Source organism: Protomyctophum bolini (genome assembly GCF_963924005.1).
Source record: "Protomyctophum bolini genome assembly, chromosome: 15".
NCBI lineage: Eukaryota > Metazoa > Chordata > Actinopteri > Myctophiformes > Myctophidae > Protomyctophum > Protomyctophum bolini.
Genome location: NC_137876.1, coordinates 36,054,732 through 36,070,679, shown reverse-complemented (window position 1 = coordinate 36,070,679; position 15,948 = coordinate 36,054,732). Strand labels below are relative to the sequence as shown.

Genomic DNA, 15,948 nt, shown 5'->3' with positions numbered 1-15,948 from the left:
CAAAATGCACAATCAAGCTCTTAATCAATAATGACTGAAAAACTAAATAAAAAGGAGAAAAAATATACAGTAAGGGGAAAAGGGGTAGGGGGACTCAGATTTTACGGGGGTCAGTTTCGAATGGCAGCCGTTAGTAGGTGCCCTTTGAGAGCGGTTTTGAAGGAGTCAAAGGATTCACATGTCTTAATGGGCGAAGTGAATTCAGTCCCTTGTTTGTGCCGAATCTGGGTTGCACATGTTTTGTTGAACTCCCTCTGGTGTTGTGGGTGTGGACTTTGTTGACATTAAGGAAGTATTTAGACAGGTACATGCATGGGTATCTTGGTGGTGTAGCGAATCTTGTGGACCAGACCAATTGTGCTGAATGCTGAATGTAATCAATGTAGAAAATGGAACACTTGACGAATGATTCTGAGATGATAAAAATACAACATGATTAATGGAACTAGTTGTACTGGTTCTAAGAAACAAGGGCTTTGCTCATTGCCACAACCTAAACAGTTGGAAATGGCTGGTTTGGCTTATTTAAAGAGATGTGCACAGCTGCACTCTTTGTTGGTGCTGCCATCTTGGGAATATTTGGTCCAATTTTCTGCCATTTTATTTGACAGCCAATTCAGAAAGCTAACGCCATTTAAATGCTCCTGCATTTCCAGACATACTTGGTGTCCACCTGTCTGGTACAAGATTGCATTCAAGCAATGGCTAGCTGCCACAATTTTATTCAACCACTAGCTGTTGCAATTTGACCAAAATGTGATGACCAATGTAAATACTCTAGGGGAAAAGAGCAGCTTAGCTATGCCAATATTAGTACGGTAATTCTCTCTTCCTTTACCACAAGACCTCAGACTGCTAAATTTGGAGATTTTGTTTGAAATAGTACTTTGCAAACAGCCAAGAAAAATGTCAACTGGAACCCCCCCCCCTTTTAAAGTCTTATATGTGTGCCTTTCATTGGTATTATCAAATCACCTTGCACTTTTAAAAATGTGAATTTGTAAGGGCTTGAACTGTAGATAAAAGACCAAGCTCAGCTGTAAAACATCTGAGTTGATGGGGGGTGGGGGTGGATATGTTCAAGGAATTAAAGGAGAAATTGACAGAGGCCCTTTGTCGGGAAGGAGGGTTATGGGGACCCAAAATAAGCATCAGGCATGTCCTAGAAAGGTCTTCCAGTAATCTGTCATTGTAGTTAAACCTATACATACTGTCACTGAGGGAAAGCGCCTTGGGAAGTGATGCTATAATTATTATGTTAAAAGGAAGGAAAGTCTTACATGTGGACTACACAGGTCTTCAGCGGTGGTCAGTTAAAACAGCTGCTGTGCACTGAAATTACAGAGCACGCTGACTCATTCTCCTCACTCTCTCTGTTCGAGACCACTTCGCTTGTTTTAGGATGGGACAAGCCTTCACAAAGAATCAGGCCTTCCACAGAAATTCTGTTGGCTCATCAAAATAACAAACAACTCTTTGTCTCTTGCCTTCTGTAATGCTGGCCCTTCCAGACCACCCGCAAAGATGTATTATTTCTGTCCTTGTATAGTGATGGACTCTTAAATGGCAAAGTTTGAGCTATTCAGACAGAAAATGACTGCACATTCTTTTGGATTCAACTCTATCCAAAATAATTTCCCAGACCTCCAACTGGCAATAACAAATATTATTGTAATTTTCATTTGTAATAGCATTTCCGTAGCTTCTATAGAGTAGATGGCTTTCGATCTCTTATACATGATTTATCATAACCCAGGATCCCATTAGCTGCTTTGGTCTTTTTCAAGCATGTGCATGTAATGTCAAAAGCCAGGCACTAACCGTATGTATTTGAAGTACTCCATTTTTCAGATTGGAGTTAAAAATAGGGGTTTCAACAGCTCATTTAATTCAAATGCAGGTCTAATCGCCGCTTTGAGCAATGACTTTACATTGTGAAAAAGGTTTAAACTTGCCATTATCCAACATCCTGCAAAGTTGATATGGCAACATAAAAATTCACTTATGTGGTTTTATGTTGCATTTCTGTGTAAATGTCCACCTCCTAAGATAGGCGGGCCTCAGACACATGGCCTTTTCAGAGGACTTCTGATTTGTTGTGTCTGAATGGTAGAGACAGTCTCGTTCACAAAGATGACCAGTGGCTAAGACAACTTTAACATTCTGTGGTTTCTTCACAGTGGCTGTTCAGAAGATGGAAACACGCTGTTGGAGACATGCTCCGTCGGGCAACGCCACAATCAGAGGACACGTGAGGCACTTTAAAAACTGCAGCACATGATGTTTTTGCTCTCAAGGGCCACCTTTAGTACCGCTTTCCAAAATATCCTACAAATCTGAAGAGTTTGGTTCACTAAAACCCCAAAAACAAACACACTGAAAAGCCAACATCCAACATTTGAACCATGTGGAATAAATCTTTCCATTTGTGTAATTTCATGATTTATTCTGGTGTTTTTCTGTGTGCGCATGACCAACAGTAGATTTGAAAACATCTGTACAAGCCACTTGTTTGAACAATTATAGAGGTGTTCTTTTCTTTCAGATCTCATGTACACTTTATTGCTGCACTTTTTTTTCACATTGTATATAGGTATATAGTATATAGGGTTCATCTCTTTGCAAAGAAAATCAACAGACACTGGAATGACCAAGTGAGCATGTTACTAGTTGCACAATTTAAGGCATTTCTGACATCTACTCATCTACATTATAGGCCTATGCCCTTCTTACTATGTTGTTACTAAAAAATAACCCACATCCTCTGGTGGATACTATTATATAACTCATTCTATTTTAGAAATTGTCACTAAGGTGCCAGAAACTGCTGTTTCTGGCACCAGTCAGGGTGTCAACTCCCACACAATTTCTAAAAGTCAGCCAACATGGCCGCCAAACCACAGCCTTGACCTCAGTATTGTTTAAGAGTCAAGACATACGTTATATGTCGCCTGGTTTCCTGAGACCATGCATGTCTCTATATGTACATTTTGAAGGGAGATATGTGAATTGTGTGGGCTCTGGTTAGCATTTTATTTTGGGACAGACATGGCTGGATCCAAATATACAGGAACAACACTGGTCTTGTCTCTCCCGAAGTCATTATGGTACTGTGGTAAGTATGTACTCTGACGAGTGAGTTGACACTGTGTTTTGTAAACTTCCTGTCTAGGTCGTCACTCATGTTTCGAGGCACAGTTTCCCCCTCACATTCCAACTCTGTGCTAAACTATGAATTGACATTGAGGTAAAGCTGATAATGACTGTAGGTATAAAGTACTCTGACAAAGGCTTTTCTACACACCGACAGGATTTTCAAGTTAGGCCTATGTTGTGAAATGGCTGACATTGCCTGATTCAGACAGTGAAGCCTACAATTTTCACAGGCTTGATGTCTCAGATTAGTTATTATCCTTAAATACAGGACTCCACCACCAACACTTAAGTGCTGAAAATCCCATTAAGGTGGCTTTATTTAACTTTGATATCCTTAAATGATGCCACAATAAGCACAGACCTCTGGCACCCTTTGCGTCATTTAGGCAGTCTTCTATTTGATTGGGATTTTTTAGACAAGTTTGGAAGGACTATAAAAAAGGCCGGAGAATCCAAAGAACACTTACACTTATAATGGCATTTTTATTTTACAACATAATGAATGACAAGGCTGGATTATAAAAAAAAATACATTCCATACCAATTGCACTCAAGCACAGAACAAGAGCACAAAGAAAATCTAAGTCCAAAAACGTTTTACCTTTGTAGTGTAGTGTGCACTAAAGTGCTGTTCCTGAAACACCTCGTAAAGCGTTTTCCTGCCCAAGTGCATAAAGGCACATCAACTTCTGGCCGCTGCTACTGTTATTTCTTTGCCCAAACAATCCTTTAGAAACTGCCTCAAACCAACAGCTGAGTCAGGCTTTCACAGAAATAAACTTAAGCAAAAGTGTAGTTGTGTAGTTGAAGTTCAAATTTCAATTGGGAAATTATTTAGTTGATTTGATTTGGTTTGCTTGATTTGGTTGTCTGTCTGGCTTGGTTTGATTAACATTGAGCAGTGCGGAGGTAACCTGATATAATATATCCAATTTAACGACCCGAGTATAGCATTACATGTACAAACAACAATAAACTGGACAAAGAGCTTATATTTCCAACTACTTATTTGCAAATGCTGTATATTTGATCTGTTCACTTGGTAGACAGGTTTGGTAATTTCTCTTTTTTGTAGTAATGCAATGGCTTCAATTTTGGCAATTCCAGGAAGAGAAAGGCTGTAGTTTGTATTTTCTTGGAATCCCCACCCCAATGATGTCATTGTTGGTAGGCAGGTTTCTGAACTGTCCATATACTGTAGAGAGAAAAGGAAGTCGCCTCACACTGTCTTCACTTACACAGCAGTAGTTTATTAGGCTACAACTTTTCGGTCTATTACGACCTTCATCAGGTATTATACCTGATGAACTGTACTCACGCCACTGAACCACTATACTGGACACCTCCACTACCTCGTGTCACGCAACACATGACACAGCGTGATGGGTTGTCGTAGTACCTCCACCTCCCAGTTATTTCTCTCCTGCTATACTGGGGATTTTAACCTGGAACCTTCCTGTTGCAAGGTCTTTTCTCTAATCCTAAGGCTGCCCTCACCCTGCTTATGAGTGCTGTTCCACTTCCAGCTCTATTTGGGCCATGCTTGTTTTCAGGACCCTGTAATTTCCCCATCAATCAGTCACAAGGGCCCCCGTCAAGCCTGCCATTCATAAAGCTCAAAGTAGCTCTTAGTGGTGCGTGGAGTTTATTGAAACATTAAATTCGTATCCCAGGCATGATGGTGTATCTTTAGCTGTTGCTTAACTCACGTGCTTGGTTAGGTCTCCCTTACATCAACCGCCAATTATCTTCTCCTCTTGGGTGTGGGTTGAGGCCCGGTCAGCAAGGGGGAAACCAGAAACATCAATTCCTGGGCACTAGCAAGCAAAAACAGACAAAACTAGAACTGCACTCTGCCGAGTGCATACTTGCTTGTTGCACACTAGTAGGCCATAAATGGCCTACTAGTGCGCAAGCAGAGCGCGCAAGTACTTTCGACCGCTGGAAAGTATCACATCTCAGTATCTCTGTGAAGGAACGTTTGAAATGTATAATCATTACGTGTAACTATTTGCTACCTAACTACTTTTTTACAGAAAAATGAATCATTGATATGTGATGAAAAAAAAAGGTATATAAACTGAATTAAAATATATTATACAGTATAATTATTTTATTACTTATTGTAAATTGTCAATTGTCATCTGTATAATCTGGTCCCAGCAGATACCACATTACGTCCTCTTTGAGAGCTGGGACCAGAGTACACGGTGTGTGTATATGTATGACTAGCTCTCAGTGATGACGTAAGAGATATGGTCATCTGTGTAGTCTGGTCCCAGCAGACCAGGCACAGATTTACAAATTACAAATCATTACGTCATTACGTCATCGTTGTGAACTGGGACCAGAGTACATGGTGTGTATATGACGTAATGTTGTAACTTGTAACTTGTAACTAGTCCCAGCAAACCAGGCACAGACTGTATGTAGTTGTTCTAGTTACAACTACATACAGAGTATGTAGTTGTAATTTGATTAGCAGTATACTGTGGTTACTTGGTTCCAAAAAGTGAAGACAAGTTTTCTTCAACGGTAAATCTGTGCCTGGTTTGCTGGGACTAGTTACAACATTACGTCATCCTTGAGAGAGTACATGGTGTGTATATGACGTAATGTTGTAACTTGTAACTTGTAACTAGTCCCAGCAAACCAGGCACAAACTGTATGTAGTTGTTCTAGTTACAACTACATACAGAGTATGTAGTTGTAATTTGATTAGCAGTATACTGTGGTTACTTGGTTCCAAAAAGTGAAGACAAGTTTTCTTCAACGGTAAATCTGTGCCTGGTTTGCTGGGACTAGTTACAACATTACGTCATCCTTGAGAGAGTACATGGTGTGTATATGACGTAATGTTGTAACTTGTAACTTGTAACTTGTAACATTACGTCATATACACACCATGTACTCTCTCAAGGATGACGTAATGTTGTAACTAGTCCCAGCAAACCAGGCACAGATTCACCGTTGAAGAAAACTTGTCTTCACTTCGAAGAGACCAAGCGAAACGATTACTTGCGCGCTCTGCTTGCGCAAGTAATGGGAAAACCTTTCTTCAGAAGCTGTTATCATTGTACTATGGTGTACAAGCACAGACATGATCAACACTACTGGTGGTTCTGTCCAGTAGTGCTCTCCAAGGACCTTGTAGTGGTCCTGAAAATCTTGGTTTGCTGTGAGACATGGGAAGGCCAGAATAAGCAGCAACATCATAGGGCGCTGGGTTTTGAGCTCTGTGCTATAGGGTCATAAGGAAAACTTGTCCAGTCATGACTTCCCACGCTTCTTAACACCACTCTGTTTTAATCTTCTAGTCTGACTCTGGCTGAGTATGAACGTTTGTGTTTCATGTAAGAGTTTAAACACACACACACACACACACACACACACACACACACACACACACACACACACACACACACACACACACACACACACACACACACACACACACACACACACACACACACACACACTGTGTAAATTAAGTGAGAGAACCTGTGGCTTTAACATGCCCTCAGTGACTTTGGGTGTGTTATACTCCTAATTAACAATTCTCAGAATTTTCAGAATTCAGTAAAATAAAGTGTCATATATCAAGTCTATGAAGTGATTGAATGCATGTGTATTTTACAGTGAACTGCCTTAAACAATACAAGTACGTCTGCGTCATCGACTTTCAATTATAGGCCATTTAGCTTAATCCCTAATGTTTATTACAATGAGGCACAGTGACCACATCAAGCTACTGGGGGGTGGTAATGAGTTGTGCAGAGAAGAGGGAAGAAAATGCCATGAACAGAGCCTTCAAATTACCAACAAACATTGGGTCCCTCTCAGATGAATGCAGTGGTGTGTTGAGAAAATAAAATAATATATGCTGTGGCGATATAAACAACATCCAAATGGCCCTGTTAATTTGTACCTACCCCATGCCAAGGTACACTGTTGTTCCAGGGGCACAACATGAACCGTGCTGCTGCCACACAGGTTCATATGCCAATGCAGGTTGTTGATGTTTCTCTTAGATGCAGAGATGAATCGTTGTCCTCCGAAAATGTAACTGAAAACAGAAAATGCATTTTCAGGGGTTTTGCCCTGTTTAAAAAACACAAATAAACTAAAATTATCTGAATGTAGAAACTTATAAAATTCCTGACCCCACCCTCTGCTGCTCTGTCATTTCAGCTAGATCTAACTAAAGCTGCCATGGCGGGTACTGTTTCTGGGGGTCATAAACACAAACAGAGCTTGTAAATAATATACTGTGACTAAAATATATATCAAAATAGGTGGCATAAGATAAGAAACATATGGTGTAACAAATACAGCAGCACCACAGCACAGCGCCACAGTACAGCTTCAAAATACTGCAAATGTTGGAACAATCATGATTTTGTTCCACTGATGACAAGAGTGAACTTGTATGATCAAAATGTAAAACATGCCTGGCATTTATGATGGTCGCCTGTATGTGTTTCTGCTCTTATCTTAACTGCATGCATCTTAGTTGTACGTGGTCTAATCTGACATTTCTTTTTACATTACATTTTACATTTTTAAGCCAGCCTGTGCTTAGTCATGGAGTGCATTGCAAACATCAGGAAGTGGGAAAACCAAATTAATTTGTGTCTTCTTTGATTGGCATCATGTACAAACAATGCATGTCAAACCATGATTAACTACTGTAAGCTCTGCCAGGTAGCACTTTGGAAAATTACAGATAATTTGGTCTAATTCAAAACAAAAAAAAAGGTTCAAACAAATTCCACCCAGTAGAATCTTTAATTATACCTGTGGTGAAACAGCTTCTACTGTACAGTATGTGTCACTTATGATACAGGCGCTTTCATGGAAACTTGCTGAACCCCTTTATCATCTGCCCCAGCACTATCCTTTATACAAATACATACAAATTCAAACACCATTCAACAGCATTCAGTATATGTTATGAGAACACAGGAAGGAGATATCCATAAATGGTCCTATAGTATTTTCTAGAAGGATTAGGATGGAATAGAGAGTACCCTACACATCGCTTATGGCTACTTGTGTGTTGTAGAACATGTGATTATTTGGGTGTATGCATTTCCTATGTGGCTGGGGTAAAATTGAGAAATTACAGCTGGAGGATCCCAAAGTAAGCAGGGCAAGGTGGAGGGTGAGGGAGGATAATACTGGAGGATAGAGTTGATTGAGGAAATACAACATCATGAGAGACACCAGCTGTAATTGTAGGAATAGGCCCGAAAACCTCTGATGATGTATATGTGCTGTGGGGGCCAAAAATAACAACAAGTGACCACAGGGGCATGGCCTCTCCTCAGCAGCAGCATCATCCCACTCTGTTGAGGTACTAGTCTGTGCTGTGCTATACACTGTACAGCAGCAGTAAAACCTGCCCTCCGGTGTCCAAACAAGGATACTGCATCCATGTACACGGCACCACACACTGCCCTGCATTCACGAGGCCAAGACAGAAACAAGGTCCAAATGTCTTTTCCAGCAGTCTTTTTATATAGCTTTATTAGTTGTTTGGAGGGTGAAGCACTTAAAAAAATACACAACTAAAGGACTATAAATTGTTCCCCCTGAAATAGCGACTGCAAATCCAAAGCTTCTCTGTCCGATCAACCACAAACACAAGCACACCAACTATCACCTGCAGTGAAATAGGATAAAAACAACTGTTAAATATGATTACTGTGTTTACCTTCCAGTAGATATCCAAGACTAGATATAATAATGATGAAAAATTATCATGATTAAAACTTGATATAGATTTACACACAGTCTCCTGTGAGGGGAAGAGAACTACTACACTACTGTCTGACCATAACCTACTTTTGCCTCTACAGTTCCCTTGTTTACCTTATCATGGCAGGGGGGAAGTAGGTGTCCAGACAGTCAGGAAAGGTTAAGTCCAGGTCTACGCCAGCAGGCTAAAAGGAGATTTGGAGATGAGTCTATTCCTGTACATCCTCAATGGCAGCTTTGTAAAGCACTATAGGTGCCCCCAGAAAATCTGTGTTATTTATTTAGACCTGTTTTCTGTATATTGTTGCCATTGATATATGGGTACATGGAGCAGTTGAATAAATATTCATATATGCATGTTAAATAAATAAAAAAGTAAATATATGACCAAATATAGTAAGAGTAATGTATTTTTGAAGGGAAATATTGAGCTTATGTTCCTCCGCTAAACAGCATTGCCGTTTTTATTTTTGTTACCTATTTTGGTGTGAAATTGACGTTATAATTTATTTTGTACTTCAGAAGAAGACTGAAATAAGTGCTAATCATGTGTCTGGATATTCGAGGCATGGAGGCACCCTGATGTGACATGCCTGCATTGGGCAGATCTGTCTGCTAATTACAGCCTACTGGAGCTCTTGAGGAGGGAGGTACTTGTGTGGTGGGGGCTTTTTTTAATGATGCGAGAGGAAGATATAGTATAAATACCCAGATTATTGTACCAAGAGGCAGCATATCCCAAGTATTGCTCCTACCCTAAGGATATACAGAAGCACCAGGAGCTCACTGGTGCTAGAAGAATTTTTTTCCCCCTCCCTTGGATACTGGTATGTTTGCATTTTCTCTTCGTTTCTACCACCTCCATCTCTGGGGGAATATAGACAACATTCAGGCTCTTGTCTAGGCCTTGATTGGGGCTCCTGTTCCATGGGAGAGCGTCCAGGCCACGTTTCTGGGGATGATCTTGACTTGTTCTAACTCAAGAGCTATACAGTTCCTCTAACTGAGCATCATATGTGATGCTGGGAGAGGCTGAAGTGTCTGTAGACTCTAGAGGCACTTCAGCCTCTCCCAGCATCCAGTGTAGGATCCAGGATGCTCCAACAGAAAAATAACATTGAAATTGAAATCCTGCTACACTAGCTCAGCTGGGTCTTCTTGTACTGTACATGCAAAAAAACAAAACAATTATGTTTTTGCACATTCGATAGTGATGTATGCATTTGTAGCAGAGTTGGTTTTATTTTTATGTTGAGAAACGTTTCTAGCATGGAACAGAATGTACTATGGCTTTAAAGAACTGAAAAACAACAGCACTGTAGATCTGTGTACGGAAGTAGAACAATTAAAACAAAACAAACTTTTCCTATGTCTCATTCTAAGCCACTGGTTATTCTGAATGTCTTCAAAACAAATTTTTTGTTGTTTTTGCAGATTTGACTTTTCAAAATGGACGTACGTGTTGCAAGCATCCTCCTCCTCTTGGTGGCCTTGACTACAGCTCATGGAGACAGATATGTGGTGAAGAAGGTTATGACTAAGGCCGCCCCCCAGTACCAGCCCTACTCTGTCAAGAGCCACGGTAAGAATTACTTTCTTTCTGAGCATTCTAAGCATTTCATTCACTCGCTTTCTCAATCTTGCCTCTTACCTTTGGATCTTCAGTCTTCAGTGCATCCCTATTCTGGCGTTTAGGAACACTGCAGACAGACAGACAGACAGATTGAGGCAGGTCACTGCAATGGCCCTACTACTCTGAAAGTTGAACTCTTAATTGATCCTGAACCATCCAGTGTTCCGATTGGCTAAAGGGGTGTGGCTACTCCTTGTCCAATTACACAGTGCTTTAGGCAAACAGTGTTGCAGTGTAGGGAACCCTTATTTAATATAGAGGATGGTTACCTTGCAGTCATTTCTTTCTTAGCCTCGCTAACCAGCCTTTTATTTTAGTTCACATTCGGCTCATTTCTTTCTTTAAAGCTAAATATTTGGATCTTCTCACTATTTCACTATTTTCAGTCTGGGATCGTGAAATTAATATTATATGATTTTATATATATATATATATATATATATATATATATATATATATATATATATATATATATATATATATATCATATAATATTGATATTGTATAATATAGATAGTTTTTAATTTAACTGTTTTTGAGTTTATTATTTTGAGGATTGTACAATAATATGCTCACTTATCATCCACTTCTCATTGAGTCACAATGAGAAGTAGCTTATTTTCATATTGCTACTGTAGGGTGTAGGCCTACTTTTTTAAATGTAAGTAGGCTATATATTATGACTTTGACTTTTAAAACGGCATGATCCATTTGCATTCTCATATAGCTATCTATATATTATGTAATATAATAGATGCAATGCAATACAATATAGATGGCATCCTATAATAATATTGAAATAAAGACTCTCTGTTAAAGCACAATAGTGTTGCATGTGTTGTTGTAGAATTCAACAACACATGCTTTACTTTCCTAAATAGATATTGTATTTTTCAGTGTAGGGATACATGCATGCAGTACCAATTCTGCATGCCTTGCTTTCATGCACTTGTAGAGTTGTAGGCCTAGTTAATGTCATTTTGTATTTGAAAAGAAAGTTTAAAATACACAGTATTCATTCATCCATTTGTAATCCAGAACGTGTACACACATGGAACCAAATGGAAAGGTGGTTGCCCACTAGACGCGTTTTTCAGATTTTTAGCTGCGTTTCTTTACGGTTTTCCGAAAAACGTGTCCAGTGTGCAACCACCTTTATGGATCCATTTACTTCCATTTGTACACTCAGGATTTCACAGTGTGTGATGTACCTCTCGCTGAACTATTTTTAGTGTGATACTGACAATTACAGGTCAGTCACCCAAGAAGTGTGGTTGGTTTGGGTGTGCCTGCCTCACTCACTCTGAAGTAGAAACATCTGTTTGGCTGTATCTAAACTAGGCTTTGGTTGGCCAAGGAGTGCCTTTTTACACTATGAGGCGTATGACCACATTAAGGCAGCAAATAAAAGAAGTCTCCCTCTCATTTGGACTACATTTTACAAACAAGTACCCTGGATGTTTCCTTCAACCAACATTGACCACCATATTATAAAATAAATAATCAAATGAAATATAATACTAGTTAACACACAGCAGATATAATTACACATTTAAACATTTTGAAGCAGTTGGAAATGTCAGTAACAGGATAACTTTGATCAAGTACCATTTATCTGACTTTAATGCAAAACCTATTAAACTTTAATTCATTATTATAACAGAGCTAGTTTAGTCTTTCCAGTAACAACTCAGCATACATCATCCTGCTTTACACACACATACATCCCCCCCCCCCCACACACACACACACACACACGCACAGACACACAAACAAACACACACACACACACACACACACACACACACACACACACACACACACACACACACACACACACACACACACACACACACACACACACAAAATTGTGAGTGTTTGTACACACTGTGTATGTACTTACTTTACTTACTGTACTTATTTTTAATTGCACAGTTATTGCACATTTCACTGGTTGTCAAACAAGAGACTATTATACAAGATGGAAATATGTACTTATATCATCTGTTCAACTCTGTTATTATGCAAATACGACAAAACATTACTTTACATTACTATTATCCAATACTATTACAATGTACTGTCATGAGATTAGCTCAGATTACAGTTTTGTAGTAATTATTGTAGTTTAGTCTAGTTTTAACTCTGCTACTGTACTATACAATTAATAGACAGATACTTTACTGAATTTTCATTTAATACAATGGTACCTTACTTACCTTCACAAAAATGCAATTAAACAGCTTTAGGCTCCTTTTATTAATCAGTTTCAGTATTCTGAAATGTAGGATGTTTTTGAGGTATACTGATGAAGCTTCTTGCTTTATCCTTCACAGTGGTTTCAGTTGCTGGTGAGCCTGGTGCCCCAGGTGAGACTGGCCCTGAGGGTCCCCCTGGCCCTCCTGGTGCCCCAGGTGAGGATGCTGTCGGACTTCCTGGATCCCAGGGCCCTGCCGGACCACCAGGACCTCCTGGCCACTCTATTGCTGGCAAGTCCGGAACCCCAGGTGGACCTGGCAAATCCGGCATTCCCGGAGCTCACGGTGACAAGGGAGACACTGGCGCCACTGGCCCCCAGGGACCCAGGGGAATGCCCGGATCTAATGGAAGCCCCGGACCCGCTGGCCTCTCTGCAACTGGCAAGCCTGGAGCTGGTGGTCTGCCTGGAGCAATGGGACCCAGGGGTGACAGTGGTCTGAAGGGACATCCAGGTGTGCCTGGCCTGCCAGGGGCTAAGGGTGATAGAGGGGTGGGATTTCCCGGACCTCAGGGGGCAACAGGACCCGTTGGACCCATGGGCTCCACTGGAGCCCCAGGTCAGGCTGGAGTAGGAAAGCCAGGAAAGGCAGGTATGCCAGGTGAGCCAGGAAAGTCAGGAAGCTCAGGTAGGGATGGTGCCACTGGCGCCACTGGCCCCCAGGGGCTCAAGGGTCACACTGGTGCCCCAGGTGTTGGTATGTCAGGCAAGCCAGGTGAGAATGGAGCCCCAGGTCTGCCAGGTCCATCTGGCCCTAAGGGCCACCAGGGACCAACTGGTGCCACCGGTGCCCCTGGAGTCCCTGGATATGGCAAGCCAGGTGCAAATGGAGAGAAGGGAGATAGAGGTTTTACAGGTGCCCCAGGGGCCACAGGTGCTAACGGAGAGAAAGGTGCAACAGGACACACTGGCGCCACTGGTGCCACTGGTCCCGGTGGTCCCAGTGGTCCTCAGGGCCCTAGAGGTTTCACAGGTGCGACTGGTGCTGCTGGAGATAAGGGTGACACAGGTGCCAGTGGACCTCAGGGACATAAGGGATACAAGGGAGATCAGGGAGCTCAGGGATTCCCAGGAAAGCAGGGTTATCCAGGTGCAGCTGGCCCCACTGGCCCCAGAGGAGCCACTGGCGCTGCAGGCAACAAAGGTGATCTTGGTGCTCCAGGGATCACCGGTGCCTCAGGAATCCCCGGCCCCGCTGGGCCTAAGGGACTTTCCGGCCGTGCAGGTGAGCCCGGCGCTTCTGGCTCTGATGGTGCACCTGGTCCCAGAGGACCCAGTGGTCCTTCTGGCTCCGCCGGTGCTCCTGGCCTGAAGGGACACCCAGGTCTTCCTGGAGGTCCCGGACCTGCCGGTTTGACCTCCAAGGGCATCCCTGGACCTCAGGGCCCCCCTGGTCTGCCTGGTGACAATGGCAATGATGGAGCCCACGGCCCAGTCGGTCCCCCAGGACCACCCGGCCCCCCAGGTGAGGTCATTTTTGAGAAGAGCATGGGAGTTGGAGAGATCATGGTCAAATCACCAATGTCTGCTTTCACCGTCTCCCTGGCCACCCCCTACCCTGCTGCTGGTTCTCCCATTAAGTTCGACCAGGTTGTGTACAACGCTGAGAATCATTATGATACTGAGTCCGGCCTGTTCACTTGCCAGGTTCCTGGAGTCTATTACTTTTCATACAGCATCCACGTAAATGGAGCTCACGCTCTGGTGGCTCTGTACAAGAACGGCCAGCCCGTTATGTTCAGCTATGATGAGTACAATAAGGGCTTCCTGGACCAGATGTCCGGTAGCGCTGTCCTTCAGCTTGATGAGCAGGACACAGTCTACCTCCAGATCCCAGATGAGGAGGCCAATGGCGTCTTCGCTGCCGAGAATGTCCACTGCTCTTTCTCTGGCTTCCTTATTGCCTCAACGTGATAGGAAAACCTAAAACCCACATAACTAAATTTGCCATCTATTTCTCAAACGACAGTAAACTCCCTGTTAGTTTTTCCTCAGCCAAATACAGACAGGCAGTTCACTATCTTCTTTGAGAAATGATAGCATCTCGACTTGAAAAATACAAGAAATGGGTGCTTAGAGGAAGGAAATCTAATTTATGAAAACAGGTTATCAGGGATGGGAAAGCAATCCACAAAGTTACCAGTAATGGAGACAGCATGTGAAATTTGAGGTGTTATAACTGTGTTGTGTCCGGAAAAAATATTTTCCACTCTTTTTTTTTACTGATTTCAACTGGTGATTCTTATTTTTGTGTTTGTCTGTTTTTTGTACAACCTTTTATTTTGGTGACCAATAATCTTATTAAAAGTACACAAATACTTTCTGTGCAACATGTTGTACCTGTTGTCGTTGTATGTGACTTGAATATTGTGAAACAGTAATGGTCAAATTGACCATTTTAAGGATACAAGGCACCAACAATACTCTTATGCCAATACAAACTGTTTACCATCATTGTTATACCCTAACTATGCATTATGTCATGTAAAGTATAATGACCAAAATAAAACATGTCCAACCAAATATTTATTTTGTCTGAGTTTTCCCTAAGATTACTGTATTAGTCCTGAAATTATTCATTATTTTTGACAAATCACTTCAAAATTATCTTGAATCTTGTATTCGAAAAGTGCATGACTTTGTCAACACATTTATCTGATTCCAGTGTCAGGAGAAAACAGTACAAGTATTTTGTGTGGCGTACAGCACAAGCCACATTTCAATCCAAAGTTGTAGCATTCCCTGCACAATACCAGATAACATCCTCTCTTCGGCACAGTTTGCCAAACAGTGGGCCCATTTGTGTGGGTTGCAGATCTATTTTCAAGGGTTGAGTGAATATCCCTTTATTTCCTACATTTTGTCATAAATTATTATTATTTAAAAGATTTCCACAAAAATAAACACATCTTCAATAAGTTGAAAACTAATTAAAACCTTTTTCAAAAATAATTTCATCGATCAAATAAAAATTAATTAAATAAATTCCGTAAATTAGAAAATAAATCTTCAAGAATTAGTGAAATAGAAGCTCTCCAAGCTTGTATATCTGCTATTTTCAATAGTTTTGTTCCCAGGCAAACGTCTAATTTCTCTTTTGGGTCTTGAGCTAAAAACAATTGGGAAACACATCCTAAGGAAT

General features: G+C 41.3%; 1 protein-coding gene across 1 annotated transcript; it reads left to right on the top strand.

The window, feature by feature from the left end:
• The first annotated feature begins 9,651 nt into the window (after positions 1–9,651).
• Positions 9,652–15,331, top strand: col10a1a (collagen, type X, alpha 1a). Its single transcript, XM_080784794.1, has 3 exons — positions 9,652–9,743; positions 10,351–10,498; positions 12,886–15,331. Exons 2-3 carry the CDS (start codon positions 10,366–10,368, stop codon positions 14,718–14,720), a joined length of 1,968 nt encoding a protein of 655 aa, XP_080640920.1. The 5' UTR covers positions 9,652–9,743; positions 10,351–10,365; the 3' UTR covers positions 14,721–15,331.
• The last annotated feature ends 617 nt before the right edge of the window (positions 15,332–15,948 follow it).